This window comes from Metarhizium brunneum, chromosome 3, assembly GCF_013426205.1.
Source record: "Metarhizium brunneum chromosome 3, complete sequence".
Taxonomy (NCBI): Eukaryota; Fungi; Ascomycota; class Sordariomycetes; order Hypocreales; family Clavicipitaceae; genus Metarhizium; species Metarhizium brunneum.
Genome location: NC_089424.1, coordinates 3,736,265 through 3,763,222, shown reverse-complemented (window position 1 = coordinate 3,763,222; position 26,958 = coordinate 3,736,265). Strand labels below are relative to the sequence as shown.

General features: G+C 51.6%; 12 protein-coding genes across 12 annotated transcripts; 8 read left to right on the top strand and 4 right to left on the bottom strand.

The window, feature by feature from the left end:
• Nucleotides 1-451: 451 nt before the first annotated feature.
• On the top strand, nt 452-1,735 carry EAPA_4 (Endothiapepsin; the record flags this gene model as incomplete). The annotated part of the gene is made up of 2 exons (XM_014686998.1): nt 452-1,178; nt 1,236-1,735. 2 exons carry the CDS (start codon nt 452-454, stop codon nt 1,733-1,735), a joined length of 1,227 nt encoding a protein of 408 aa, XP_014542484.1.
• Nucleotides 1,736-3,832: 2,097 nt separating this feature from the next.
• Nucleotides 3,833-4,341, top strand: G6M90_00g063990 (uncharacterized protein; the record flags this gene model as incomplete). Its single annotated transcript, XM_014686999.1, has 2 exons — nt 3,833-3,880; nt 3,952-4,341. The coding sequence occupies 2 exons, from the start codon at nt 3,833-3,835 to the stop codon at nt 4,339-4,341; spliced, it is 438 nt and encodes a 145-aa protein (XP_014542485.1).
• A 1,024-nt stretch (nt 4,342-5,365) lies between these two features.
• KLC1 (Kinesin light chain 1) lies at nt 5,366-8,458 on the top strand (the record flags this gene model as incomplete). Its single annotated transcript, XM_014687000.1, has 1 exon — nt 5,366-8,458. The coding sequence occupies one exon, from the start codon at nt 5,366-5,368 to the stop codon at nt 8,456-8,458; it is 3,093 nt and encodes a 1,030-aa protein (XP_014542486.1).
• Nucleotides 8,459-9,342: 884 nt separating this feature from the next.
• On the top strand, nt 9,343-10,248 carry FUB10 (Fusaric acid cluster transcription factor FUB10; the record flags this gene model as incomplete). Its single annotated transcript, XM_014687001.1, has 1 exon — nt 9,343-10,248. The coding sequence occupies one exon, from the start codon at nt 9,343-9,345 to the stop codon at nt 10,246-10,248; it is 906 nt and encodes a 301-aa protein (XP_014542487.1).
• A 150-nt stretch (nt 10,249-10,398) lies between these two features.
• Nucleotides 10,399-11,548, bottom strand: ccsC_0 (Trans-enoyl reductase ccsC; the record flags this gene model as incomplete). Its single annotated transcript, XM_014687002.1, has 2 exons — nt 10,399-10,936; nt 11,001-11,548. The coding sequence occupies 2 exons, from the start codon at nt 11,546-11,548 to the stop codon at nt 10,399-10,401; spliced, it is 1,086 nt and encodes a 361-aa protein (XP_014542488.1).
• Nucleotides 11,549-12,110: 562 nt separating this feature from the next.
• ccsA_1 (Polyketide synthase-nonribosomal peptide synthetase) lies at nt 12,111-14,250 on the top strand (the record flags this gene model as incomplete). The annotated part of the gene is made up of 3 exons (XM_066130769.1): nt 12,111-13,253; nt 13,313-13,719; nt 13,779-14,250. 3 exons carry the CDS (start codon nt 12,111-12,113, stop codon nt 14,248-14,250), a joined length of 2,022 nt encoding a protein of 673 aa, XP_065986878.1.
• Nucleotides 14,251-14,294: 44 nt separating this feature from the next.
• PSOA (PKS-NRPS hybrid synthetase) lies at nt 14,295-14,824 on the top strand (the record flags this gene model as incomplete). The annotated part of the gene is made up of 2 exons (XM_014687005.1): nt 14,295-14,569; nt 14,632-14,824. 2 exons carry the CDS (start codon nt 14,295-14,297, stop codon nt 14,822-14,824), a joined length of 468 nt encoding a protein of 155 aa, XP_014542491.1.
• Nucleotides 14,825-14,848: 24 nt separating this feature from the next.
• On the top strand, nt 14,849-17,610 carry ccsA_0 (Polyketide synthase-nonribosomal peptide synthetase; the record flags this gene model as incomplete). Its single annotated transcript, XM_066130768.1, has 4 exons — nt 14,849-15,335; nt 15,400-16,524; nt 16,624-17,006; nt 17,068-17,610. The coding sequence occupies 4 exons, from the start codon at nt 14,849-14,851 to the stop codon at nt 17,608-17,610; spliced, it is 2,538 nt and encodes an 845-aa protein (XP_065986865.1).
• Nucleotides 17,611-17,891: 281 nt separating this feature from the next.
• Nucleotides 17,892-19,196, bottom strand: psoB_1 (Alpha/beta hydrolase psoB; the record flags this gene model as incomplete). Its single annotated transcript, XM_014687007.1, has 1 exon — nt 17,892-19,196. The coding sequence occupies one exon, from the start codon at nt 19,194-19,196 to the stop codon at nt 17,892-17,894; it is 1,305 nt and encodes a 434-aa protein (XP_014542493.1).
• Nucleotides 19,197-19,821: 625 nt separating this feature from the next.
• On the bottom strand, nt 19,822-21,639 carry FUS6_1 (Efflux pump FUS6; the record flags this gene model as incomplete). Its single annotated transcript, XM_014687008.1, has 3 exons — nt 19,822-20,745; nt 20,818-21,274; nt 21,335-21,639. 3 exons carry the CDS (start codon nt 21,637-21,639, stop codon nt 19,822-19,824), a joined length of 1,686 nt encoding a protein of 561 aa, XP_014542494.1.
• A 561-nt stretch (nt 21,640-22,200) lies between these two features.
• Nucleotides 22,201-22,848, top strand: G6M90_00g063900 (uncharacterized protein; the record flags this gene model as incomplete). Its single annotated transcript, XM_014687009.1, has 2 exons — nt 22,201-22,254; nt 22,312-22,848. 2 exons carry the CDS (start codon nt 22,201-22,203, stop codon nt 22,846-22,848), a joined length of 591 nt encoding a protein of 196 aa, XP_014542495.1.
• A 671-nt stretch (nt 22,849-23,519) lies between these two features.
• aclL_1 (Cytochrome P450 monooxygenase aclL) lies at nt 23,520-25,219 on the bottom strand (the record flags this gene model as incomplete). The annotated part of the gene is made up of 4 exons (XM_066130767.1): nt 23,520-23,858; nt 23,910-24,757; nt 24,808-25,081; nt 25,136-25,219. The coding sequence occupies 4 exons, from the start codon at nt 25,217-25,219 to the stop codon at nt 23,520-23,522; spliced, it is 1,545 nt and encodes a 514-aa protein (XP_065986664.1).
• Between the last annotated feature and the right edge of the window lie 1,739 nt (nt 25,220-26,958).

Below are 26,958 nucleotides of genomic sequence, written 5' to 3'. Positions count from 1 at the left end.
ATTATAGGCATGAATAATGCCTTAGTGTGCAATGTGACGCAAGTAAATATGGATAGTGGCGTCATTTAGCATTGGCATAAAATCGACAATTATCAATTGATGCAATGCTATCTAATAACGGGTCTCAAACTCTAATTCAAAACGTCTTAGCTGTGGCCTTTAAAGCAAGGGCGTCATATTGCGGGGCAGTTCAGCTTGCATGTAGGTGCCGAGACGAAACTTGATTATTGTACAAGGCTAACAGGGGTGCACGTTGACTAGTAACCTAGCCCTACTAAGTTTCTGGAGTCTTACTATGCTGTGGTTCTTTCCTTAAACGATATTCGGTCTACCATATAAATAACATAACAGCATCCAATATTTTGAGAGCTTCTTCTCGCCAGAAAAGCAAAGAAAGCCGACTCATGCCACAGAGATTTATGTCTTCTTTGATCTAAGCCAGTTATTCATCATGCAAACCTTCGGCCGATTTCTTGTCTCCCTTGTGGCCGCCAGCAGTCTTGCTGCAGGTGCGCCAAAGGAATCCTTTCCATCTAAAAATGGAAAGTTTTCAATTACAGCAAAACACAACGTCAACTTCGAGCGTAATGGGCCACTCGCTTTGGCCAAGGCTTACAATAAACTCGACAAGCCTGTACCCCAGGATATTGCCGACGCTGTTACCAGAATTCAACAGAAGAGAGAGACGGGCTCAGTTACAAATACCCCCAACAAACACGATCAGGCGTACCTCGCTCCAGTACAGATTGGCACACCACCACAAACGCTTAACCTGATATTTGACACAGGCTCTGCTGATTTCTGGGTGTTTAGCAATGAGACAGCTTCCAACGAGGTCAAAGGTCAAATTCCATATGACCCCAAGAAAAGCTCGACGTCGAAACGGATGAGTGGTGCCTCTTGGAGCATTGAATACGCTGATAATGGGACCAGCGTAAGCGGTGACGTCTATACGGACATCGTCACCGTCGGTGGCTTGTCTGTTAAGTCACAGGCATTTGCGTCTGCCAAGAATATATCAGCATACCTTAGCAGAAGTTTGGCTGCTTCTGGAATACTCGGCCTGGCATTTAGCAAGGCCAACAGGATTAAGCCTCAAAAGCAGCAGACATTTTTCGATAATGCGAAGGCCACGTTGGATGCACCATTATTTACGGTCGACCTTAAGCATCAAGCAGGTACGTTTAATGAGCCTACGTAAAGTATTACAGCCCCCGTGCTAACTACAAGTATAGACGGGAAGTATAACTTTGGATATATTGATTCCTCTGCGCATACTGGACTTATCGCTTATACCTCGGTTGATAGTACTATTGGCGGGTGGGGCTTTACCTCCCCTGGCTTTGCTGTCGGTGACGGAAGTTTTACGAACTTATCAATTTCTGGTATTATTGATACTGGCGCTACCCTGCTTCTACTTCCAGACAATGTTGTTAAGGCCTACTATTCTAAGGTCAAGGGTGCTAGCTATGACGAGTCAGAACGTGGTTATACTTTTGGCTGCTCTACTACCCTCCCCAGCTTTTCATTCTGGGTGGGGAACTCTACCATCACCATCCCTGGGTCGTATATGAACTACCAGGCAACTAATGACTCTGGCAAGACATGCTTCGGTGGTCTGCAGAGCAGTTCGGGTTATGGCGTTAGCATTTTTGGCGATGTCGCGTTAAAGGCAGCATTTGTTGTATTCGACGCCGGTAATAACCGGCTGGGATGGGCCGCCAAGAATCTCTGAGGAAGATATATTGCAGGATGCAATAAGTGAATAGCAGCAAATTTGGGGTTTGCTTCCTTTACCAAGGGTTATTACACTGCTCTGATAAACAAGTACACCGTCTCCTAGTACTTTAATATTAGGTCGTATTGCTAGGGGAGCTCCTTGCAGCCTATCTTCTCTCGTATTCGTTGAAGATGCTGGGTTATAATATGTTTAGGTATAACCTTTTAGCTGGGTTTAAAGTAAATATTGACCGCCGTGCTATACAAAGTATCCCATGCAATTCATTCCATTAGTTATGCGAAACTGTAAGTTGCTCAGTTTCATATTGTGAGAGACAGTTGCACGGCGCTCATATGATGACGAGACAGCAGCTCAACCTATCTCGGCTAAGGAAAGGGGGATGTCAAGCTCGAGGCTGTCCTCGAACTAGCCACCATCTAGTTGCTGCGTCACAACTTAGCAAGTCGGGTACACAGCGTCAGCCGTAGCCCGTGACCCGGAAGGAGGCAATCGTCAAGAAAATATGTTGTATTTTAATTTTATGCGGAATACATATTGATTATGGAACCATGCGAAGCTGCATCAGATGTCCAGCAATAAACGAGTAGTATAAAGGGGAAGGGAAGAAGAAGTCGCCATGTAAACCGAGCATGAGTGCCACTGCAAGCGGGGCGTGTGGAAATACCCAAGAACGGAAGGACCATGCCTAAAGCGGTAGTCGGGACGAGATCGGTTCAGTCATTTGGGCCTTGTTTGCGGCTCGGCATGAAGTGGGACTGCCGGGCATTTCCATACCACATGGCCGGCTTTGTTTGTGGCTCGGCGTGAAGTGGGCCGGCCTAGCCATCTGAAGTAGAGGTACTATGCCTAGATTGACAATTGGGAAGAGATCTGGTTTAGTTTTTTACAAGGGGCATCTCCAACTAGGCCACACACAGGCTATGACTAGGCTAATAGCCTAACCTGGTTTCGGCACCAAACCCGACCTCGGGAGAGTTTCTCCCGAGTTAGGCAGCCTGAGTACGTTCAAGGCCTACAGTTGGTTCAATGTTGGCATACCCCCAAGTATGCCCCTGGTCTACTAGTATCACGCTAACAAAAGCGTATAATCACCCTATTCTCCTTGTAAATAATGCAAACGGAACTCAGAAGCGACGTTACGTTTGTGATGGGATCACAAGTAAGTCGGAACAGGTTCCTCTTCTATCCCGGAGCTGCCGCTGACAGGGCGGATTTTCGCCTTGGCGCGTTTGTTGGCGTGATCCCACCTAAGGCTGCTTGATCCGGCCGCATTGCTCAACATGTCATAAGAAGGGAGCCATGCTGGCTGTCGGCATAACTGTAGAGGATACTAAAGAGGTTTATAATTTGGGCAAGTATAAAGACCGCGTCTGTCTGGCCGCTTGCAACTCCCCGTTAAGCGTGACCCTCTCAGCACTGTCAAGTCTGCTCTGGTCAATTCAATGTTGTTAACCCCGCCGGGAGACAGTCACCTCAGCACGCCGATATCGAATATTCGATCAATCAGATGTTCCGTCGGCACCTGATGGAGGCCCCGCCGCTGCAGCATCTCACCAGATGTCAACTGCAAGTTTCAACATTGAATTGACCGGACGTTTACCATGGGTCCATGACCGGCGCGAGGACAAAACGCCACAGCATATAGGTCCCAATCGATATTACAAGACAACATTGAAAAGCACGGATATTATGTAGTCAGCACTTTAACTGTAAATGGCGTTCAGTGAATAAACCGACGCCTTGTTATTAAGTTTTATTATTTGTGAGACGGGATGCAGAGCAAGTGACATTGAATTAATATAATATACTGTCAATTAATTTATTGTCTTTGTTGCCGTTGGTTACTGATATTGGAGATCCGTGAGCCCAGGAAGCTGCACCAGATGTCAATGTGAGAACTACATGTAGCTTTGATATATTGACCCTATCCCCGTACTCCAACCCTGGTAGACAGCTGGGAAACTAGACAAGGCCGTTAATTGTTGGGGCCGTCATCGCGTTTAAGCCGAGTTGCCTGAAGTACTACCGACTTTCTCAACCCGCAAACTCTGTCCTACGTATTTCTGTCATCGCCACTAGGACTTTTCCACCATGTTTTCGAGCGATCGCGGGGCGAGGCTTTCAAAAGAAAGCGTACAGGTGGGCCATCTTCCATAAGTCGAGACTAGTCGTTGAACATTCTCAAACAACAGAGTGCTTACACTAAACAGGACCTGGTGGCCGTCATTCCTTCGTTGCGCTCGGTGGATCCCGGCAAACTCTCCAAGCATGTCGTCGCAGATGGTGATGGACTCGTTAATCGCAGAGAGGCAGCAACTATTTGCAGAAATGAGCTTATGGATGGCCAGTGCGGAAATGGAGTCGTGCGCGTTAGCCGCCTCGCATACGGCGTCGAAACTGGTTCGGAGATTTCGGTTCCTGCTGGGAACGTGGCCGATGCTTTTGGCCAGCTGGAAAATTTGACCCAACTAGGCAGAGATGTTGACCTTGTGGCCATGGAACCTTTTGCTGTCCCCGATGCTGGCAGCACATTCGAGGGTCTGCCGCAGGCGACGAAGCTGCTGGCATTTGAGAATGACACTTGTGGTGTGTCGTCTTAGTAGACGATAGATTATGGAATTGAGTCTCCTTATTGATGGAGGGGATGGGTATTAGAGGAAGGAAAGAGGCGTTTTATTAGCGCCCTTGTCTGTTCAGCCAGTTTGCGAGGAGGCATAGCCGGATCGCCTGGGGGAAGTGTCATTCACAAAGCTGGGGTATCTCAGTCAGTTTCTATCTACCCATGGCAATGACAGTGGTACTGTACCAGGCTAGGTCGTTGTCTCTGAGGGCCACTAGGACACGCGGGTAGCTGAGGTGGCTTCCAAATATCTACTGTCGATCTACGCATATTGGTTCTATCCGCAACCGTGACACTGCAACTGTTCATTACGACAAAAGTACAGGTTCACCGCAAATGTGCCTCCAATTATGGAGGTCAAGCGTCATGGCATTTAATTTTTGGAGGATGGGATGCCGCTTTTGGAGGACGACTTGCGAAGCGCCGGGGCTGACTTTGGTCGGCCCCCCCCAGCGCTCCTTGTCAGCGCCACCCGGTCCGGGACCCACAGGTAACTCATTGACTATTCGTGGCTAGCTAAGTGGTATATCGGGTTGTAGACGGCATGGCAACCGGTTGGTCATCCTCCTTTGACAATTATATCAAACTGCTCTGATACATTATGCAGCCTACGGTCGGAGCCGTGAGGTGCGGCTGAGTGATCCACTTGGGCGTATGTACCTGTCGAGATTATTAGGCGGCGCCACCTATGTATGCCTGAGGTATCCAGGTTGCTAAGTTCGGGGGCCAAATCAGGCATCAATGCACAACCCATCTGAGTAAGCTCAGTATCATCCCATCGACGATGTGGAATAGTCTTGCGGAGCATGATTAAAAGCATGCGATGCCAGAATTCCCAACCCCCAAAGTTGCACAATTCATCCATAGTTGCAGCATTTTCGACGACGAGACCTTACAGTCGATGCTCAGAAGCATGGGAGAGGGAATGAAATGCAATAAGCAGGCACTAATTCAACGACAAATTTCGAAGCAGCGCATTCCTGGCGATCGCGAGCACCGTTACAATGACGGCTCTACGACCCTCCTGCCGCGAAGACTTTGAGATCGCGATTATTTGCGCTTTACCACTCGAGTATAATGCGGTAGCCCTCCTCTTTGACGAGTTCTGGGACGGAGATGGAGACCAATTCGGGAGAGCAGCCAGTGACGATAATGCCTACAAGACTGGTCGCATTGGCAAGCATAGCGTTGTACTGGCGCTGTTGCCTGGCATGGGCAAAGTCAGCGCTGCTGCCGCAGCCGCCAGCATGCGATCGAGCTACGTCGCTCTACGACTAGTGCTCCTGGCGGGCATCTGTGGCGGCGCGCCTTATTATAACCGAGATGAGATCTTGCTGGGAGACGTCATTATTAGCAAGACTGTTATTCAATACGACTTTGGAAGGAAATATCCAGATGGGTTCGCGCGCAAGGACAAGACCGAAGGCAATCTAAGCAAACACAACAAAAATATCCGTACCTTGTTAGCAACATTCGAGACGGACTTGGGCGGAGACGGACTTCAAAAAAAGACTTCTCATTTTCTCAGACAGCTCCAGGCAAAGGCTGGGGACCATCGGACTAGATATAAATATCCCGGCACGGCCGAGGATAAACTGTTCGAGTCAGGCTATCGCCATAAACACCGCATCTCGCCGGCGTGCATCTGCAGCAATTGTCATGGAAGGACAGACCCAGTCTGTGCTGGGGCTCTTGCCTCGGCCTGCAACGATTTGGGGTGCGATGAGAGATACCTAGTAAAGAGGAATCGACTAAAGGCGAGACGGAAGTTGGAGCAAGGTGGTAACAACGAGGCGCAAGACCCTGCCATCTATACTGGGACTGTTGCCTCCGGCGATACGGTGATGAAGTCAGGAGAGGACCGGGATAGCATCTTCCAGAAAGAAGGCGTTATTGCGTTTGAGATGGAGGGAGCTGGAGCATGGGAAGAAGTGCCATGTATCGTGGTCAAGGGCGTGTGCGATTATGCCGACTGCCACAAGAACAAGAAGTGGCAGGATTTTGCAGCGGCAGCATCCGCATCGGCAGCGAAGGCGATTCTAGAACGATACATCCAAACAGACAAACGTCGGGGCGTGGTTGTGGAGGAACCGCCGTGCCATTTTCTCGTCCCGTTTGGAAGGAATCAGAGCTTCGTTGGCAGGGAAACGATTTTATCAAAGCTTCTGGGGAGAATCTGGCCTGGCACGAATAAGGACGATTGTCAGAGAACCGCCGTCGAAGGCCTCGGGGGGATCGGCAAGACGCAAATCGCACTAGAGGCCGTCTACCGTGTTCATGAAGAGCACCCGGACTGCTCCATTTTCTGGGTTCCGGCCGTGGACGTAAACACCTTTGAAAACGCTTACCATGATATCGGCAAACATATGAAGATTAAGGGCATTAACGAAGAAAATGCTGACATTAAACGGCTTGTTAAAACTGCGCTAAGTGACGACAGCATTGGCAGCTGGCTCCTGGTTGTTGATAATGCCGATGATATTACGTTGCTCTTTGGCGTCACTAGACTGTCAGACTATCTCCCATTTAGTCGAAAGGGCTCCATCCTGTTTACAACGCGGAATCACGAGGCCGCCGTGAAGCTCGTTGTCCATAAGAGCGGCATTGTCCCCGTACCAGAAATGGACAGGAGCGAAGCCTTTGATCTGCTACGGAAAGGGTTGAACGAAAGCCAGAGGAGCGACACGAAAAGCACCGAGAGGCTACTTGATTTTCTAGCATACCTGCCGCTGGCAATCAGGCAGGCATCCGCATACATGGACAAGAACCAGATATTAACTTCAGAGTACCTCGAGCTTTGTGAGTCTGAGCGCGAGGACATGATCGATCTTCTAGGTAGAGACTTTGATGACCCACATCGATACAAGGAGATTCCAAATCCAGTGGCCACAACATGGCTTATTTCATTTCACCACATCTCAAGGCATAATCCACTAGCGGCGGAGTACCTGAAGTTCATAAGTCTTCTAGCGGAGAAAGACATCCCGAAGTCTCTTTTACCAACGGCTAGGAAAATAAAAGCCTTGGAGGCAATCGGCACGCTAAAGGCATATGCATTTATTACGCAACGTGAAGGACGAGATTCATTTGACATGCACCGGCTTGTGCGTCTGGCGATGCAAAACTGGCTAGAGAACAAGGGACTGGAGAGCTATGTATCGTCTGCGATACAGCGGCTTGATCAAGCGTTTCCGTTTCCGAAGCATAAGAACAGGGACATGTGGATGAAATATCTACCCCACGCACAAGCCGCGCTGGAGTTTCGGGAGCACCTTGAAGGTGGAAAGGTGGATGCTAGCCTTTTATTTAATGTGGCCGAAAGTTATTACTTACTAGGACAATATCAGAAGGCCAAGCAACTGCACCAGCAGAGCCTCCAGCTTCGTGAGAAGGTGCTAGGCAAAGAGCATCCGTCCACACTTTCCAGCATGAATAACCTCGCAAATATGCTCTCAATTCTAGAGAAGGATAAGGAGGCCGAGCAGATGTATTATCAGACACTTCAGCTGAGGGAGAAGGTACTAGGCAAAGAGCATCCGTCTACACTTGACAGCATGAATAACCTTGCAGGTGTGCTCTTGGATCTAGGGAAGTATAAGGAGGCCGAGAAAATGTATTGTCAGACACTCCGGCTATACGAGAAGGTGCTAGGCAAAGAGCATCCGTCCACACTTTCCAGCATGAATAACCTCGCACTTATGTTTAGGAATATAGGGAAGTATGAGGAGGCCGAGCAAATGCATTGGCAGACACTCCGGCTATACGAGAAGGTGCTAGGCAAGGACCATCCAAACACACTAACAAGTATGATGAACGTCGCGATTGTGCTTTCAAAAACCGGGAAGTATGAGGAGGCCGAGCAGATTCATTGGCAGACACTCCAGCTGAGGGAGAAGGTGCTAGGTAAGGACCATCCGGATACACTATTTAGTATGAAGAACGTTGCAAATACGCTCTTAAATCTAGAGAAGTATGAGGCGGCCGAGCAGATATATCGGCAAATACTCCAGCTAAAGGAGAAGGTGCTAGGCAAAGACCATCCGTCTACGCGAAGAAGTCAGAGGGATCTCGATGACTGCTTAAGAGTGAAGAAATAGCAAGGAGCCGCAGCGTAAATTAAATATTTTTTGTCCCCATAGAGCAAAGTGACGCGGGTGTTTGGACCCAACGCGCCGGGCAGTTATGCCACGCCGTCGCGAACGCAGTGGTTGATCTCGCCTCCGTCTCGCGGTTACACGCGCCGCCACCAGTCTTGATTGTGCAGGCACTGTGTGCAATGCCCGCCGAACATGGAGAAAAAGCAGTCTAGAAGTAGAGGAGGTGCTTGTAACCAACTTGGCATTAATTCTTCATGTACCCGTGCAATCAGAGAGGAAGTTACTCACAACCCTCGGCGTGATCCAGTTACCTTCAGAAAATACCTTGACGCATGTTAGCCTTAGCGCGCACACTCCAACAACAAGACATGGAAGGAACTGGCCAGGCGCTCACTAAACCTGCGAGGTAGATGAATACTATTAACAGTCTTGCCCTTCTGATAATCACTGGCATCGGTCCTGTCGCCAAACAACGATTGTCAAGAAAGCACAGAACGCATACAAGCCAACGGAAATTAAGAATCTAGTAACGGTATGTAATTTCACCATCCGCGATCTACCCCAATGTGCGCCTCTTCGTGCCCACGCAGCCAAACTTCATCTGTTCCGTCTCCTATGCGACGTGCCTAAACTTTCTAACCACTAAGTTTTTCGCCTCTTTGATTGCCTAATCCCCACGTAATTAGTCGCACGGCAGGAATCTGGCGCTAGTTCTTGTGCCTCAAGATTTCTCGTTTCTGTTCACGAGTAGCGCTCACAAGCGGTTATGGGATAGCTTAATGGTAAGATTCTAGGTGATCGCGGTGCGGAAATTCTTCATCGACGACGTGCTAGATCCGCTAGCTGGGCTGGGGACCGGAGACCAGGCCAGGGCTCACGAGGCCATGCCTGAAGAGGCACCACAGTACTCGCACAATGGCAACCGGCACAGCGCAATAGAGCTGGGAATGGACGTGGATAGCGAGGGCGCCTACGATGACGCCGCTGATGGGCGCGAGGGGGACGCGGCTCTGCTCTCCGAGTCCCCTGAGTCCGGAGACGTCTTGATCAACCTTGCGCGTCTCATGCAGATAATCACGATTCAAATCTACCGCGTCCGTTGCCATCCCAAGAACCCGGCCGGAGAGTATCCTTGCATCGACAAGATCCACGAAACGCAAGAGAATCCCGCAGCCCAGGTTCTGCAGAGCACCTCGGAGTTCACGGGGATTTTGGAACGATTTTGCACGTCTTCCTCGTCGTACATGCCTACGCCTTCGCTATTCAGCTCGGAAAGTGGGAGTTTGGGTGCCGACGCGGCAGACTCACTGCCCAACGGGCCACCGCTACGGCAAGACGACTCTTGTTCGGCCAACACGGGACCCGTTGGCACGCCTGCGGTGCTCTTGATCCTCTCTTGCTACCTCCAACTCTTGCGGCTCTACGACGCCATCACCAATCGGATGCTCCAGTCGCTACGGCAGCTGCAGGACGTGGTTGGCTTTTTCCAGACGGCCATTGAGCTGCGGATCAGCGGCCTGCCTTCTATCAAGGGATACTTGTACATCAAGGTTCTCGTGCAAATTATGGAGCATCAGATCAATGCCATGGAGAAGCTGCTCGGTCTTCCGGCCGAGTACCGTCTTTTCGGGCGGACCGCATCGACGGGAATACTCAGCACCGTCGAATTGTCGCGTCTGTTGAAGGTCGTTATGGCCCAGGGGGGAGGTGGTCCGGCAAAATCAGGCAGCTCGCTGGTAGATTCAATCCAGGAAAACTTGACGAGTATCAAGGAACTACTGCAGGGCTAGAAGGGAGTCTGTCCTATAACGTTGTCTTTATTTCCTAACGTGGTGATTTCCCAAAACTAAACTAGTGTCAAGTTCAAAGGGGGCAATAGTAGGCGTTGATTCTTGCTTTGCGGTGAATCAAGGGCTTTTCGTCTCGCTGCCGCGTGACTCTCATGCACTCCGATCAATCACATATACGAGCTTGCACCCTGATACCTCGCGCCGACGCAGCCTCTCCACGCCGTCAATTATGCCATCCAGCCCATCCTCATGGACGATACTGGGATGAGACCGAATCTTGCCCTCGCGCACCCAGCTCTCCACGCGCCGGAACAGACGGCGCCCCCAGTCTCTCAGCTCTGCGTTGGCGGGATACCCGCAGCCTTTGTCGAGGACAATCTCGCCGCCAGTCAGGCGTATGCCAAGAACCCAGCTCGCCTTGATCGTCTTCCGAAGCGCCGCGAGTTCATCCGGCACGAACTCGAACTGGACGTACCGGCCTCCCACCCGACCCATGGCTGCGTAGCACAGCTTGAGCGACTTCGCATCGGCAATAATATCCATCACGTACTCGAGGCTGTTGGCTGTGTACGCGCGAATGTCCTCGGCAGCGGTGGGAGAAGTATAGTCGAATGCCTTTTCCGCCCCAAAGCCTTCCACCAGCCCGAAGTTGTGCGGCGAGCACGACGCCAGCACCCGAAACCCCAATCTAGACGAAGCAGGATATTATAAGATGCGGCCACGGCCTCATTGCGCAGTCAAAGTCTACCCACAGCTTCAGGAGCTGAATTGCCATTGTTCCAATCGCAGTGCTTCCCCCGTGGACAAAGACAAACTCAGACTTGGAGCTCGGCTCCTCGGGAGTCCCTGGCAACTCGAGGTTCTGCCATGCCGCCATGCCTACCGTCCCGATGCCGCACAGCCCGATTGCCACGGCATCGGTCCACGGCATGGCATCCGGAATCTTCCATAGCTGGCTGGCGTCGACGGCGCTGTACTCGGCATAGGCCCCGGACGACGGATCGACGGGGTTGTTCGCGTGAACGGCACCAGATACCCTGTCGCCTTGGGCGAGGTGAGTGACGCAGCTGCCCAGCCTCACGACGCGCCCGGCGTAGTCGGATCCGCAGCCGGCGCCGGGGCAGGGACACGCCGACAACATCTTCCAGTCACTGGGGTTGAGGGCTACTGCGGCTGTCCTGACAAGGACCTGGTTCGGACCCGGAGACGGCACCTCCCTGGCGAATGTCTGCGTCAGCGTGCCGCCGTGCTCTGACTGGATAATGGCTCGGTTGAGCCGGGGAGTAGGCCTTGGCGTCATGATGCGGGCATATGACTGGTAGAATTGTATTTATTCAGGGCAATGTTTCTTCGGAAATGTGTGTCAATTTGCTGCGTCTGGGCTGGTGTTGGCTGCAGAGCATGTTATTCTTCTGCTAAATAGGACCCTCAGCATGTCCCTTTTTGGAACATGCTAAAATCTTATGACTTGGGGTAGTTGGGGGCAGGCCGGATTTCGGCCGGCATGTTTCGGAGGGTTTGGAGTCGGCTCCGATGCGTGGTCCGGCCGCGAGGCCGTTCGGGGCTAAGACCACTCCGACTCGGGCACTTGGTCCTTGTCAACCCACCAGACAGGTTAATGTACTCCCTTGTGGCATTCCAAAACGGAGGGTGCCGTTGGGTCACTGTCGGGTCTTCAATGTTGTGCTGCAACATAGGTACCCCCAACCAGGCCACAATCGTCCATCTTCCTCGTTCGTCGAACAAGGCCGAGTTGCCCTCTTCCAACCTTCTATCCAATTTACCCGTCTGCGAAATCCGGCTACAGCCTTTCTGAGTTGCCAAGTAATTCTCTCTTCGCTAGCCTTCATCCATTTCCAGCAATGAAGCTGCGTTTGACGTCCTGGACCTCGCTCATCGTCGCCGCATGGCTGGCCAACGCGGTGTCTGGGCAGTTGGGTCAAATACCACTAGACACACTCTTTTCTGAGAACTGGCAAAAGAGTCTGAAATATCATGGCCAATACCCGTCACCATGCCAAGTAAGCCGCAGCACGGCGTTTGAGCAAACAGAAGGGCCCGTCGAATTTTCAGAGTCACCCACGGAGCATCTCGAGACACCAAAGCTGTCAACCATCAACGCCACGGCATGGGAACAATGGGAGTTTGACGGAACCGCCGACTCTGGAATGTCAGGCATTATTTTGGCCTTTTCACGCGATGCATCGTACCACTTCTTCGGCCAGGGCAACCTGCGCGTCGAGTTCTACATGATCCTTGACGACGGGACAATTACCCGGGAGCTCGACTTCCTTGAGCAGTCTACAGTCATCACTTGCCAAGACTCAGTAACGGGCATCTGGAACAGCACCGGCCACACCTACGGTTTCCAGGTGCCGAGAAACATGAGCCGCGCCCGAGTATGGTGGTCCACGCCCAGGTCCAAGGGCAACTTTGCCATTGAGTCGGACACGCTGCCACATTTGGCTGAAGGAAAGCTGTGGCCCGACGAGAAAGGAAGCGTGCAAATGTCTGCATCACTGTTCCTGAATCAACCCATTGCTGGCGGCCGGGTGGTTGTTGAGTACACGCTGGGCAAAACTAGCTTGAACTTCACCGGCCACGGAGGCCACGGGAGAGTTTGGGCCAAAGATAGCTGGTTTAAAGTGTGCGACGCGTGGAACATCATCCGCGGCTTTGCGGGACCCTACTACATGGCGCATTGGAGGCCTGTCTCTCGCCTGAACAAGGGGGTGCCATATTGCTGTGCTCAGCTTTTCAAGGACGGTGAGCTACTTTTTGGTACGGCCAAGGGCGAGGCTTTAGACACGGATGACTACGTTCTTTTCACCAACAACCTTTCTGGAAATGTCTCGGGCAGTCTGGCAAATCGGTCTACGGGCCATTTTATCGAGTTTGTGTCCCCGCAAAAGGGCAAAACCTGGCGGTTCAAAGTTGAACATAATCGGGTCAAGTTCAACATGGGCCTTGGGGGCGGGCTCGGGCTGAGCGGCTTCACGGCCCGAGTCAGTGGTGGCGAAGAAATTCCCTCTTACAGAATCCGCTAATCACTGGTGGCATAGAGGGAGATGTTGATGTATTTGTCCCCAATCCGCAGTCCGGCTTGCTACTCCAACTCCAAGGGATAAAGGTGACACCACTGTCGGAACGAAGCCCCGAAAAAGATCGACAATTATTCTGCAAGCAAATATGGGCTCCGGCACTACCAGACGGATTATTGGCAGCAGATAATCGTGCATCAGCTGAGGACGTACAGCTTGCCGCTGATTTAGAAAGAATTTCACTCTATTACATGAACCAAGTTAGCAGAGATACTCCAGAAGACAAGCGCGACACTCTACCTTGGCATCGCAAGGCCATGTTTGACTGCTTCGGTCATGTCATCCATCACAGTCGGATTGGAAGGCAACGATTTACGGAGAGAGAGTGGCTCAATGATACATGGGAAGACATCTCACCAATTATGGATAGGTATGCTATTTTCTATTACAAATTCATGATGATTCAAGTATAAGCTGACGATTATTTAGATACCCTGACAGCATTGAGATCAAACTAACTCGTACAGTGGGCGAGCACCTCACTGCCGCGGTGCGAGGTGAAACAGAAATCCTCCAGCACCTGCTAGACGATGACTTGCTTAACCGGTACTACGTTGAGGCCATGGGGCTCAAAGATGCTACCAGCTTTCTTTCCAGAGTAATAGCCCAGATTGCCCATCGTTTTCCTCACATGGACATTCTGGACATCGGTGCGGGCACTGGAGGAGCCACAAAGACCATCATGCGAGATATCGGGCGGTCTTTCGCTTCCTACACCTTCACTGATGTTTCCAGCGGGTTTTTCGAAAAGGCTCGCGAGGTATTTGCCGCTCAATATGAATCGGAGAAAATGACTTTCAAGGTCCTTGATTGCGCAAAGGATGTGGTAGAGCAAGGCCACGAGGAGTATTCCTACGACCTAGTCATTGCCTCCTTGGTCCTACACGCCACCCGAGATTAACCCCCATTACTTTCACTGTTGCAAACCCGAGAGATGTGGTAGCGATGGGTGGTTCTTACGAAGCTGGCACCATTGTCGACTGGAGGGCCACTGCCTTGGTGCCCGTGAGACTCACATCGGCCAATGATCAGATCCGATTTGACGAGAATAAAACATATGCTTTGTTCGGGTTAACGAGTGATTTGGCGACTTCGTTATGCGACTGGATGTCCTCCCGGGGCGCTCGAACCATTGTTCTCACCAGTCGGAACCCGAACATTGATGAGAGGTGGCTTGAAGAGATTTCGAGGGCAGGAGTACACGTCGGAGTATTTTCCAAGTAGGAGAGACAATCTTGCACACTTTGAATGTAATAAGAGCACAAGCTGACGAAACAATTAGCGACATCACGGATCAAACTGCTGTTGAGGAGCTCGTCGCAACGATCCGTCGAGAATTCCCCCCGATTGGCGGCATTATGAACGGCGCAATGGTGCTTCAAGATGTCCCATTTTCGGAAATGTCATTCGAGATTATGGAAAAAGTCTTGAGACCCAAGGTACTGGGAACGATGCACCTGGACCGGCTATTTTGAGATGATAGTCTGAACTTCTTTGTCATGTTTTCCTCCATAGCCGCCGCGGCAGGCAACCGCGGTCAGTCCAACTACAGCGCCGCAAACATGTTCATGGTCGCTACCGCCATGGAACGCCGCCGTCAAGGTTTTGCAGCCTCGGTTCTACATCTCGACGCCGTCCTGGGCGTTGGATATATCATGCGAGAGTTTGATGAGACTGTTCTTCCCACTATCCTCCGCGGAGGATTCATGTGGATGGAAGAGCGCGGATTCCATCAATGCATTCCCGAGGCAATTCTTGCTGGAAGACCACAGGCCGGACGCAACCCGGAAATCATCACAGGCTTGCGAAGGATTAATGCCGATGTTGCAGAACCTGTGCCCTGGATAAGGAACCCTCGCTTTCAGCACTATATAAACTGGGGTGGTGATGGAAACTTGAAGAAGATGATGCAAAATGCTGCTGTCCCCGTCAGGGCCCGGCTGTTTGAAGTCAGAAACTTGGATGAGATATCGAAGATTATACAAGGCAAGTACTTTGCTGAGACATTCTCCAATCAGCTAGATGCGAACTACATACTGATTCATATCAGATGGCTTTGTTGGCAAGCTCCAGGCCGCTTTGCAGCTTCAACAGGACGACAATTCTGAGCAATTCAACATGTCGAATATGAGCGCGGATGATCTTGGGATTGATTCCCTCGTTGCAGTGGAAATACGCTCTTGGTTCCTCAGGGAAATGGATGTCGATATGCCAGTACTGAAGATCCTCGGTGGTGCCTCTCTCGTGGACTTGATTACTTTTGCGCTTGAGAACATCCCTTCCGAACTCATTCCAAAGCTAGCAGCCGTGGAAACCCAGCCAATGGCTTCCAATGAGTCGGAGCTGCAAAAAACGCAGCTCATGCCCTTGGTGGCATCGTCGGGCTCAAATGGTTCTGTCCTGGCAAGCATTGACAACCTCTCTAGGTCTGCAGAGTCAACTATAGCCAGCTCCTCGTCTGAAAGCCCACTGCCGGAAAGCGAAAGCGAACCTGGGGACGAAGGGCTAAAGTCGCGTTCTTTTGAACACAAGTCAGTACTCCCACATGAGGTTGAAAGGTCGGTGCCCATGTCAGCGGGCCAGTCCAGATTCTGGTTCTTAAACCATTTCGTGCAAGACCAAACTACTTTTAACATCAAATTTTCCATCAAGATCAATGGAGAGTTGAACGAGCACAAACTTGAAGCGGCCGTAAAAGTATTGGGTCATCGCCATGAAGCACTGCGAACCGCCTTTATCACCGAAGGAGACCAGAATCTACAGTGTGTCCTCAAAAATTCCCTTCTTCGTCTTGAAAAGAGGGCAATACGGGATATATCTCAAGTTAATCGAGAGTTTGAATACCTGAGGGACTACATCTACGATATTCAACACGGCGAGACAATGAGGATGCTTCTCCTTTCACTAAGCTCAGAGCAAAGTTTTCTCGTCATCGGGTACATGCATCCTGCAATTATAATCCCAATCCAGGATGTACCCCTGACCAGCAACGGGAAGCTTGACCGGGCAGCTATTGAGAAGTTGCAGGTTTCAAACGGCACTGAGCGAGCTACAGGGGCGGCCAAGCTTGGGAACGTGGAATGTGAGCTTCGCGAGGCGTGGGAGGAGGTGATTTCAGAAGAAGTCCTGCAACACTGCACCATCGACCGGGGCAGCAACTTCTTCCATGTGGGCGGTAACTCATTGCTGCTCATCAGGCTACAGCACTCGATCAAGACGCGGTTCGGAGTAGCCCTTCCGGTGGCCACTCTCTTCGAGCAGAGCACTCTCTGAGCCATGGCGGCCGTCATCACAGACGCCACCTATCTTGAAGCCGCGGAGACGGACTGGACGGAGGAAACAGCCCTGACCAAGCACGTGGTGGATGCCGGTCCCTTTATCTCCGCCGCAACAAAGTCGACAAGGGGCGTCATAATCATGACGGGCGCCACGGGATTTCTAGGGCTGGAGCTGCTCAAGGAATTCGTCGAGTCCCCCAGCGTGACCAAGGTTCACTGCATTGCAGTCCGCAGTCAGGGAAAGCTAGGTTTGTTTCTCGGCTCGCCCAAGGTCACACTCCACCAGGGCGATCTCAGTGCTCCGCGAGCAGGACTCTCGGTTCAAGCTGCAGAGGCAATATTTGGCGAGGCTGGTGCCACTGTCCACAGTGGTGCTGATGTGTCCTTCCTGAAGACATCAATACCAAACCCTCCGACCAGCTAATGTCGAGGCAACCAAGGAGCTCGCCAGGCTCGCTCTCGTCCATAATGTGCCGTTCCACTACAATTCCACCACAGCCACGGGCCGTCTGAACAACATGGATACCTTGTATGAGATTTCGCTGGCCGAGAATATTCCTCCTCCAGGCTATTCAGACGGGTATGTGGCTGGAAAATGGGCCAGTGAAGTCTTCCTGGAGAAGGTCCATGAGCGTCTCGGGTTGCCCGTCTGTATCCATCGCCCGAGCAGTATCACGGGCCCGGCCGCAAGCGACCTGGATGTGATGAACAGCGTCATCAAATTCTCTCGACAGCTCAAGGCCGTACCGACCTCGTCACGATGGCGTGGTTCACTCGACTTCATCAGCGTGGAGAATGCGGCCAAAGGCATAGCCCGAGTAGTGACGGGATCTGATCAGGAGACGAAGCTCAAGTATCTACATCATTCCGGGGACGTGATCATTCCCATTGACCAGCTTGGACAGCACATGCAGGAGGAGGATGGAATCGAGTATAGGGAGCTGAGCTTGTGGGATTGGACCGAGTTGGCAGTTGGGTTGTAGATGAATGTGTTGATTGCAGCATACCTTGCTGCCATTGACGAAATGGACCTGGATGTTGTTTTCCAGAAATTGATGAAGCGTGAGACGGGGGAGGGATGATGGCTAAGCGTGTGTTTGCAACGTCTACTTGATCAAGCATGTATTAAAACACAATTTGAGCCTGGGACTTTCTTTACTCTTCTTATTTGTCCTGGATGGGAATGTGAGAAGTAGTTCAAGCATCGTCTTTTGAGATACATAATTGTGCAACCGAATCATGTTCATACTTCACTTTAATTTTCTCATGCATGCTCCTGTGATATCACACCAGATACAGCTACATCTCGATGCACTCGAAGATGCTTGTCGAAGAATTGAAAACTCTTCTGCGGAAGCAATGCCCAAGCCCCAACCTTTCCAGTCATTCCCCCTTCCCCGATACTCGACGGTATCCAAACCTCCTTTTCACTCTCGGGTACCATTTTTAGTGCATTATAAACAGCAACGGTGCCATCCTGTGCGCTGGCATAAAGCGATCTTGACGCACCAGTCAGTAGGACAGGGCACTTAATGCGATCCACGATCGGTTCATCTCCCTCGCGATGGAGGGAAAATTCCCGAAACCGCCGCAGTGTATTCCCCGGCGTCGCAGTACCCATCATGGCCATACCAAGACCAAACTCCCAGCGCGTGGTGAAGTCCATCCTCATGCCGAAGCGGACCAAGGCGTCAAACAGCCACTCAGGCAGCCATCCTGACAACCACAGAGACGAGTACCAGCCTGGCATCCTCTCCATGGCTACCTCCCACAAGCTGTAGAACCCATCAATGGCAACACAGGCCTTGATACGAGGGTCGACGCAGGCTCGGAGGGAGTAGTACGCTCCCATCGAAGCCCCCGCGACGCCGATGCGCTCGAGGTCCAGCCCCCATTCCGGCTTTTGTTCCGAAATACGTTGTAGATAATCCAAAACTTTGCGAGTAACAACTTCGTAGTCTCCTCGCGCGGAAACCTTGTCCCGTTTAAGCAGCATACCCTGACCCGGTCCCTCAAACGTCACAACCGCGTAGCCAAGTTCAGCTCCTGCGCATACCAGAGCGAAATACAACTCCTCTTGCGTCGAGTCGGCTCCGCAGCAATTGACGACGACTGGCATCTTACCGCCAGGCATGCGCCTCGACTCCGGCGGCAGATACAGGTATCCGGGCATGGAGACGTCATCCCGATACGGCATGTCCAAAACAATAACCTGGCCGTCCATGTGGACGAAAGCTTCCCTGAACAAGGAAACGGCGCGCTCTGCCGTTTCCAACACGCGTTCATCACCGGCCATGAACATGTACCCGCTCGCGCGGGCATAGTTGGACGAGCGAAGGAAGCCTCTCTGCGCGGCGGAGGCGTGACCGTGTTGGGCGGCTTCGCGGGCGATCCGCTCTGCTCGACGGGACTGCTCATGCCAGGCGGAGAACCAGCTTTCCGGGTCGTTCTTTTTGATCTGGCCCACGGCTTCGAGAAATTCGGCAACATCACAGCCGCCGGAGCTGGTGCTGCCCAGCAAGCGGGTTAGCTCGAAGTCGAGGAAACTACTTTGCAAAAAGCTGTACATGTCTTGTTGGGTCTTCTCTAGGTGTAGAGGACTTCGACTATACGAATAGGTCGGGGGCCTGCTACACTACCGTTCGTACGGCCTAGAGCCGTCTGGGGATTTGGGTATTAACTGTTTAGGCTCATTTTGCCACACATGCTGGTATGCTGCTTCGATACGGGGCTGGGAGTTGCTGTAGTCGGTTGCTGAGTTTCGGCATGAACCCTCTGAGCCGAATCGATCTCAACGGTGCGAGTGGCATCGTCTGATCCGGAGAGCAGTGTACCTTCGGAGGGTTTCTAAATTTTGGACGCCGTCCAATCGGGTCTTCGGCACGGAAATCACTTGCAACAAAATATTGTTAGGCGCGCTAAATTACTGCTTCTCGTAGAGGCCTGATCCTTACCACCATGGCGAGGTGCCTACTCGACACGCGTTACTCGCACGTCGGATTTCTGTGGTGAGTGGTCTTCATTGTTTTGTAGCCGCTCATAGCCACCCACGTACACTCGGCCTCAATCGAAATGACAGTCTACCTGGCTTGGAAATTGTGTTTACCTATGCAAGACGCTAGATAAATAAATGTCTTGCCCATGTAAAACGACGTTTGGCGGTATTCCCTTCGTCCAAGTGCGCTGGATATAACTCAGGTAGTGTTTTGCTTCTGCGGATCTGGATCCTTGACTTCCTTTGCTTCCTCTACATTCTCCTCACGATCCTTCTTGTCAACCATGCCAAATTCAGTCTCTAGTTCTTGCCGGAGAGGCACCTCTTTCTCAAGGAAGACAAGTAGAAAGCCTAGTGCCGCAAAACCTATTGCAACCTGCCAAGTGCGTTGAAGACTCATTTCAAGGACACGGGTAAACTCGTTGCGAGTTGCTTCGGAAAGCGTGCTGCGAAAGGCGGCCGTTGCACTCTCGTATGCTCTCCCGCCAGTCAGCCTGCTCCGGAGGACTGGGTCGGTGATTTCGGTCTCAGCCAGCTGGTCAAAGCGGTTGTTAAAGATGGCAGCCGGGATGGCCGTACCCCAAGTTAGGCCAAAAGATCGAAAAAAGGCCCAGGTTGCGGCGGCGAGGGCAGTGTCGGACTCGGCCAGCGGTGCCATGACGGCGGGCAGCAAGGTTGGAGCAATGAGCCCGGCGCCCGCGGACTCGACGATCTGGAGACCAACCCAAGTACCCGTGTTTGAGTTCTCGTCAAGAAGGGTGAACAGGCCGAATCCAAGCACCATAAGCGCGTGGCCCGCCTGATGGATGGCGCGATAGCGGCCCAGCTTGGACATGAGGGCGCCGCCCGCGGCTGCAAAGGGGATGAGGATGAGGATGGTAGGCAGTAGCTGCACCCCCGATCGTGACGGCGTGGAGCCGAGGACGCCTTGGAAGTAGATGGGCAGAAAGTAGATAGCCCACATGGTGACGATGCTGTGCATCAAGGTGAGGAAAAAGACTATTGCGCTGGTTCGATTTGACAGCAGGTGGAGAGGAACAGTTGGATAGGGCGCGAGGGCCGATGCCTCGAAAATGACGAAGCCGACGAGGCCGGAAAAACCAACGATGAGGGGAGTGAGCACCTGGTACGATGATCATGGATGTATGGCGCCCGCCCAGGACAAGGCAATGAGAATCGAGCAGATGGAGCTTACAAAGATGACGTTGCCAACCCAGTCAATAGTGGTCAAGCGGGTAGCGAGCGTCTTCTCCCTGTTGTGCTTCACATTGAGAAAGACAAGGAGCAGCAGCAGCGCGAAGCCACCTACAGGAAGGTGGAGGTAGAAAACCCAGCGCCAGCTCGGGTACGTCACAATGAGCCCGCCAAAGAAAGGCCCCAGGGCCGTCCCAATGGCAACGAGGCCAAAGATGATGGCAAAGTAGGTGCCGCGCTCACGCAGAGGAACCAGGTCGCAGATGATAATCTCAACCAGGACGTTGATCCCGCCAGCTCCGATGCCCTGGACAACCCGGCCGGCGATGAGTGTGCCCATCCCCGTGGCACCGCCGCAGATTCCGCTGCCGAGCACAAAGGCAGCCGTGGCGCAGATGGTTGGCCACCGGCGCCCAAAGACATTGACCAACTGCCCAAACATAGGCTGTAGTGAAGTCCTGTATGAGTCCAGGGTTAGTTCGCTTGCCGCCCGGCCGCGTCGTCGGGAGTTGACCTACATGGCCAGGAAGTATCCATTGACGGCCCAGATGTAGAGGTCGCCGCCCCCCAGCTCGGCGATGACAGTGGGCAGTGTCGTCGACGTGATGGTGGCTTCGAGCGCGCTGAGCAGTCCCGAGAAGCCAATGGCCAGGAGGATGGCCCAGAAACGGAGATCCCTGTTCAGTGCCGGAGCAGCACCGGCGGACTTGGCCGGCGTTGTGGGGCCACCGGTCGGGCTTTCGGAGCCGCCTGTGGGCCCGTCCGAATCCCGGGCCTCCTGGCTCGTCGCCGTGCTGCCGCCCGATGCTGTCCCTGCTTGCATAGTGAGATGAGGTAGTGGTTGGGTGACGATGGCGAAGACATGCGAGTACGACAGAAGATGGGATATCAAACTCTGTTGATTCAAAGTGCAGGAAGCAGCAGAGTTGGGGAAACATGTACTAATGTACCGACGAATTCGGATGCTTGTTCATTCGGCTGAGCCTTGATTTGTTTTCGGTGTGTTGGGCGAAGCATTTTCGGCATGTTTTTTTCGGAGGGTTCTGGCAGCGCCACTTGCGCCATGGCCCATCTTCGGGTTTACGGCTGATCCCCCTTTTCTTTGAACAATGGACATGAATTGTTATAACTGACAACAGGGTGATTGCTGGGGTCAATCAATCAGGGGCCGTTAGTTGGTTATGGCTATGGAACATAATACTGCGTTGGCACGTATCATTTAATGAGGCAGGTACCCGGAACTAGTGATGCGTCGGGACCCTGCATCGAGTGAAAACCCAGCTTGTAATGCATGCACACACACACTAGAGTGATAATACAAAATTCTCCATTTTCTTTTTATTTATTCCTTTTTATTCTAATTGGAAGCCAAGCAGAGTAAATTATGGCAGCTCCCCCACAGACCAACATTCGCAACCTCACCGGCGTTTGGCGCATGGTAAGCGTTGTGAAAATAAATAATTTGGCGCGTACCTAGGCTGACGTGAACCAATAGAGCAAAACGCTATCTGATGACATGGGCCCATCCCTCGCAATTCAAGGCATCCCCTGGATCGTTCGCAAGGCTATCTCCTGGGCCACCATTACCGGAAACTTGACTCAGTCAACTGACAACGCCGGCAACACAACAATTACTGTGGCACAAACCGCATCCGGCGGCATCAAAGGCGAGACGGAAATATACAACCTAGATGAGAGAGAGTACAAGGCAGGTTCCGCCATGTTCGGCGTCCAGCGTATCCGTGCCGGCTGGGTGGACTTGCGGCTAGAGAAACCGCTGAGCCTGAGCGGCAGGCCCTTCGACACGTATCTTTCCGAGGGATGGATAGAGGAGGATGATCCAAACGTGGCTGGGCATATCACAGCCTACATAGTCAGTGAACAAGCCGGTTGGTCAGTAGAGCAGGTCTGGGGGTTTAGCACAATAGATGAGAAGAGGTACCGGGTAATCAGGTTTATTGTAAGGAAAGGGGAGGAATCTGCTGCCTCGAGGGTTATTTGCGAATGGCTAGGGGGAGACAACAGAAACTAAGCGACGAGGTGTAGGAGTCTTCTGAAACTTGATGAATTTTAAAAATGAACAACTCTTAATTAATGGAGGGCTAGGCTAAACAGCCACTCTGAGAAGAATAAGTTTTTAGCCACAGGTCCCCCGCTGGAAAATCTTGTCATGGCTTCAATATCTGGCGGATATTTGCGACGTCTTTCCAGGCACTGGAGTTTACGGGCACATATAAATGAGGCCAATATCAACTCATCAGACATTCTTCGGCAGGTAAAGACGTCGGCCGCCCGGTCACACGGGCTTCGTTCACGGGGATTCGACACGACGGTAAACTTTTCATCATCGATTGTGAGTTTGCCTACCGGTACGTAATGCGTACCAGTTCCCATTTTGCCCTGGCCTTACATTACGATGAATTGCATGCTCATACTGGGAAGAACCGAAATAGCAGCTTGCCGATTTCGTCGCCTGCCAGGTTCTGTAGACCTGGTGGACGAAGTATCTGGACACGCCAAAACAACATCGGCTTGGGAATAGAACGAAAGTTTCTCAAGGCTGTAGACGTAGCACTTCATTTGGAAGAATAGGACTAAGTCATACCGTTTATTACACCATCGACCAAGCTAGTAGAACACAGGCACATCCCAGTCAATATCCCAACCGTACTCGCCGCACTGACTATATCAAATTACATCCAATCATAAAGGTCTTTGTTTTAGTCGAAGAAACTGAGGGCCCTTCTCGACTACTATTCTAGCTTTCCACTTGGTCCAGTCGAGAGCGTGGTCCGGATCAACCGACATATCAAATGCCCACACCAGCCTGGCAATAATGAGTCTCAATTCGGCCCAAGCCAGCCCCTTGCCGGCACATCCCGTCGGCCCTACACTAAAAGGCCTACTAGCGGCATGGTTATCACTGGCGAATTGTCCAGGGCGTTGATCTGCGGGTAACCAGCGCTCTGGATGAAACTCGTGCGGCGCTTCAAAATATCGAGCTGATGTATGAAGAATGGCCGGCCTAACCGATATTTTCGTCTGCGACAGTCAGAATTAGCCATAATTTTAAAAGAACCAAGTATGACATACCCCTCCGGGGAGATAATGACCAGAGTATGTCTCGCCGCCGGCAGGGACAACACGTGGCAGGAGGGCTGGAATTGCAGGACATAGCCGAAGCCCCTCCTCAATGACTGCATCCAAGTACGGTATATCTTTAGTTCCATCAACAGTAATGTCTTTTTCGCTCTGGAACCGCTTCCGAATAGTATCCTCCAAGACGGCCAGCTTATCAGTATTTCTCGTTAGGCAATGAAGCGTTCCGCACATTGTAATAGTAGTCGTGTCTGACCCAGCAATGATAAGAATGGCAAAGTTGGATTCAATCTCGCCCCTTGACATGTTCTCGAAATCGTGGTTATCCTTCAAGAACGACGTCATGAAGTCGGGGCGGGTGGTTTCGAGGTTCAGACGGCGGTTGACCCTTTCCGACACAAACTCGACATGCTGCTTTTGCTGGTCCATGACACTGCGTGGGATGAGAAATCTCTCAACAAAAGATCCTACCCACGGGTATATTCTAGCCACTCCCGCGAAAGTCATTCCCTTCAGGAAGGTACACAAGCTTCGCACCCAGTCATGGTATTCACCATTTTGCAAGCAACCGAATGTTTCGCCAAGCGCGAGATCGCCAATCACGTCAAAAGTGAAAAAGCTGATCCAGTCGCCCATGTTGACCACTGCCCCTTTTTGTGCCGAGTCGGGAGCCGATGTCATTTCACGTAAGCGGGTAATAAGGAGATCTGCATAGCTCTCGATGATGGAACTCTGGTTGCTTATCGCAGATTGGGTGAATGAACTACTCAGGCATCTTCTCATTCGAGCGCGCACCGCTGGGTCAGGCGTGGTGAAGACATTTTGGGGTGCTCCAGATGGTGCTTTTGATGTAATGTCAGCATATCATCGATCAATGTCTTGCGCTACCTACCAATGTACCAAGTTGCGTCTTTTAGCGCTTCCTTGTGGCCTGGTCTATGCCCGTATATCTCTCTCCAGGCTTCTTCAGATGCAATGGAAATCTCATTAGGGCCAACGCGAACGACGTCGCCGTATTTTTGATGGATTTCTGCAAAGGATTGGACCAGGTTGCAAGTAACTATGCCTCTAATGTACGGCAGATACGTAGCTGCCCATGATTTTGGACCTGGAAACTTGGACAAGGGGTGAAAATAAATGTTATGGACAATCGAACCGATGGGATACTTCATTCGCCCGTTAGCAATTACCACATTTCCACAGAAAGGAGATGAGCGCACAGCAAGAATGAGACCAGCAATCACTACAAGCTGTAGCGTGAGGCTGTTGGCGATGGCGCTACTAATCGACTGAATGGGGGACATGATGACATGTTGTGTTTGTGTCGCGCAACGGAAAAGTGCGTAGAATGGCAGATTCGAGCCGCCCTTGAAATTCAGGGGGTTAGTTATCGTGCGGCAACTTGAGATTGGCCTTCATCTCGAAATAATGTGGCTGGCCAAAAACGTCAGCGGACGTCAGCTACATGGGTCTCTTGGACGACCATTGGACAAGGCATTCGGATGCATGACCTAGAACGGTCCATCTTCTCCATGCGGATCGCGTTGGAGGGGGGAGAGGGGTCAATAGCAGGACCTGACGAGATAGGATAGATTTGAGTTGAGAATGGAAGTGACATAATATGTGATGAGCAATTTCCACCACGTGACTGTCGCAAGGTCAGAAAGAAGGAGCAGAAGAGAGACAACTTTGACTCGATCTCGTTGACGTTCAAGAAGCCGAGTTCAGACTCCTGTACGATGCTTGACCTCCTGGCTTTGTGGCTGAGGAAGTAGGGCTATCTTGTTACACAAAAGAAGCTGCGGAGCAGTGACGGTACCTTATTCGACCCCTTTGAAGTCGTGCAATGCCGTCGCGGTGGCCAAATATGTTCACAAACTATACAACCATCAGACTTAAGACAAACATGGGACACGAATAACAATGGCCCTAGTCAGCAGTGAGCTTATCGCGGAACTGGGTGTTAGAACATTCGGGACAGAACCAAAGTATGCAGGGTTTTCTTCATCTACAAGGGGCGACTCATAATTGAACAGGCGGCACATGTCTCACCTATGGCATCGACACATTACGCCCACAGCAGCTGGCTTTGACGAGGACGGAGACTGGGCACGAGTTGACAAGACGGCACCTAGGAAGTAAGTGTCCCTATTGTCAGGATTGCCACCTCCGGATTGTGATCCGTCCCAGTTCTCACATCCTCCTCGACATGTTGCTGCATACTCCGTGGCTGGCTTCTTACCCACAATGCTCATTGCAAACTGGCAAGGGACAGCTCCAGAATCAGCTGGATTCAGTAGTAGTATGAACGATCTCTGCGGCCTGGGGAAACTAGAGAAGTATGGAGTCAATCCTTTGGCAGGAACATGGCATGTTAAACAAGGGGGAAAAGGATGCACGACAGTCCACCAGACTCCGCACGAACAAATCAATGGCTCACTATTCCGCGCGGTCTACCGTTTCTTTGACTGGTAGGACACCTCCAAGTCACGGTACTTCCACCTGTGTGACGCATAGAAGCCAAAAAAGCAATGTGTGCAGGCTGCAGGATTTAGTCCCACCTGCTCCTCACCGCCAATTGCCTTGGATATGCATGTCTTGGAACATGTGTAAAGCTGTCGAGTCTGAGCGTACGTAGAAGTGCAGCCTTACCTGTAGTTGGAGAATATCCGAATCTGGCCGACTTGACGGTCTGATAAGGGACCTTTTTGGTCACGTAGCTGTTCAAAAGGCCATAGCAAGTATGATGTAATTGGGCTCCGAATTCGAATTATGTCTCCTTGACAAGTGATACACGCTTCATACAAACTGCTAGTGTACACGACCAAGACGGACGACTTTCGGCCTAGAGCCCTGATGGACTGCATAGACAGTACTTTTTCCATGGCTGGGGGCTTGTAACTGACCAATAGACAGACGAAAACCGAGACATTTTACAGAAGTGTGTTGGTCAATACAAATACCAAAACAGCCGTATCCCAATTCGATTTCGGACGCAAATGCAAGGAGTACTCCACGTATTGTCGACCCTGTGCGATATGCT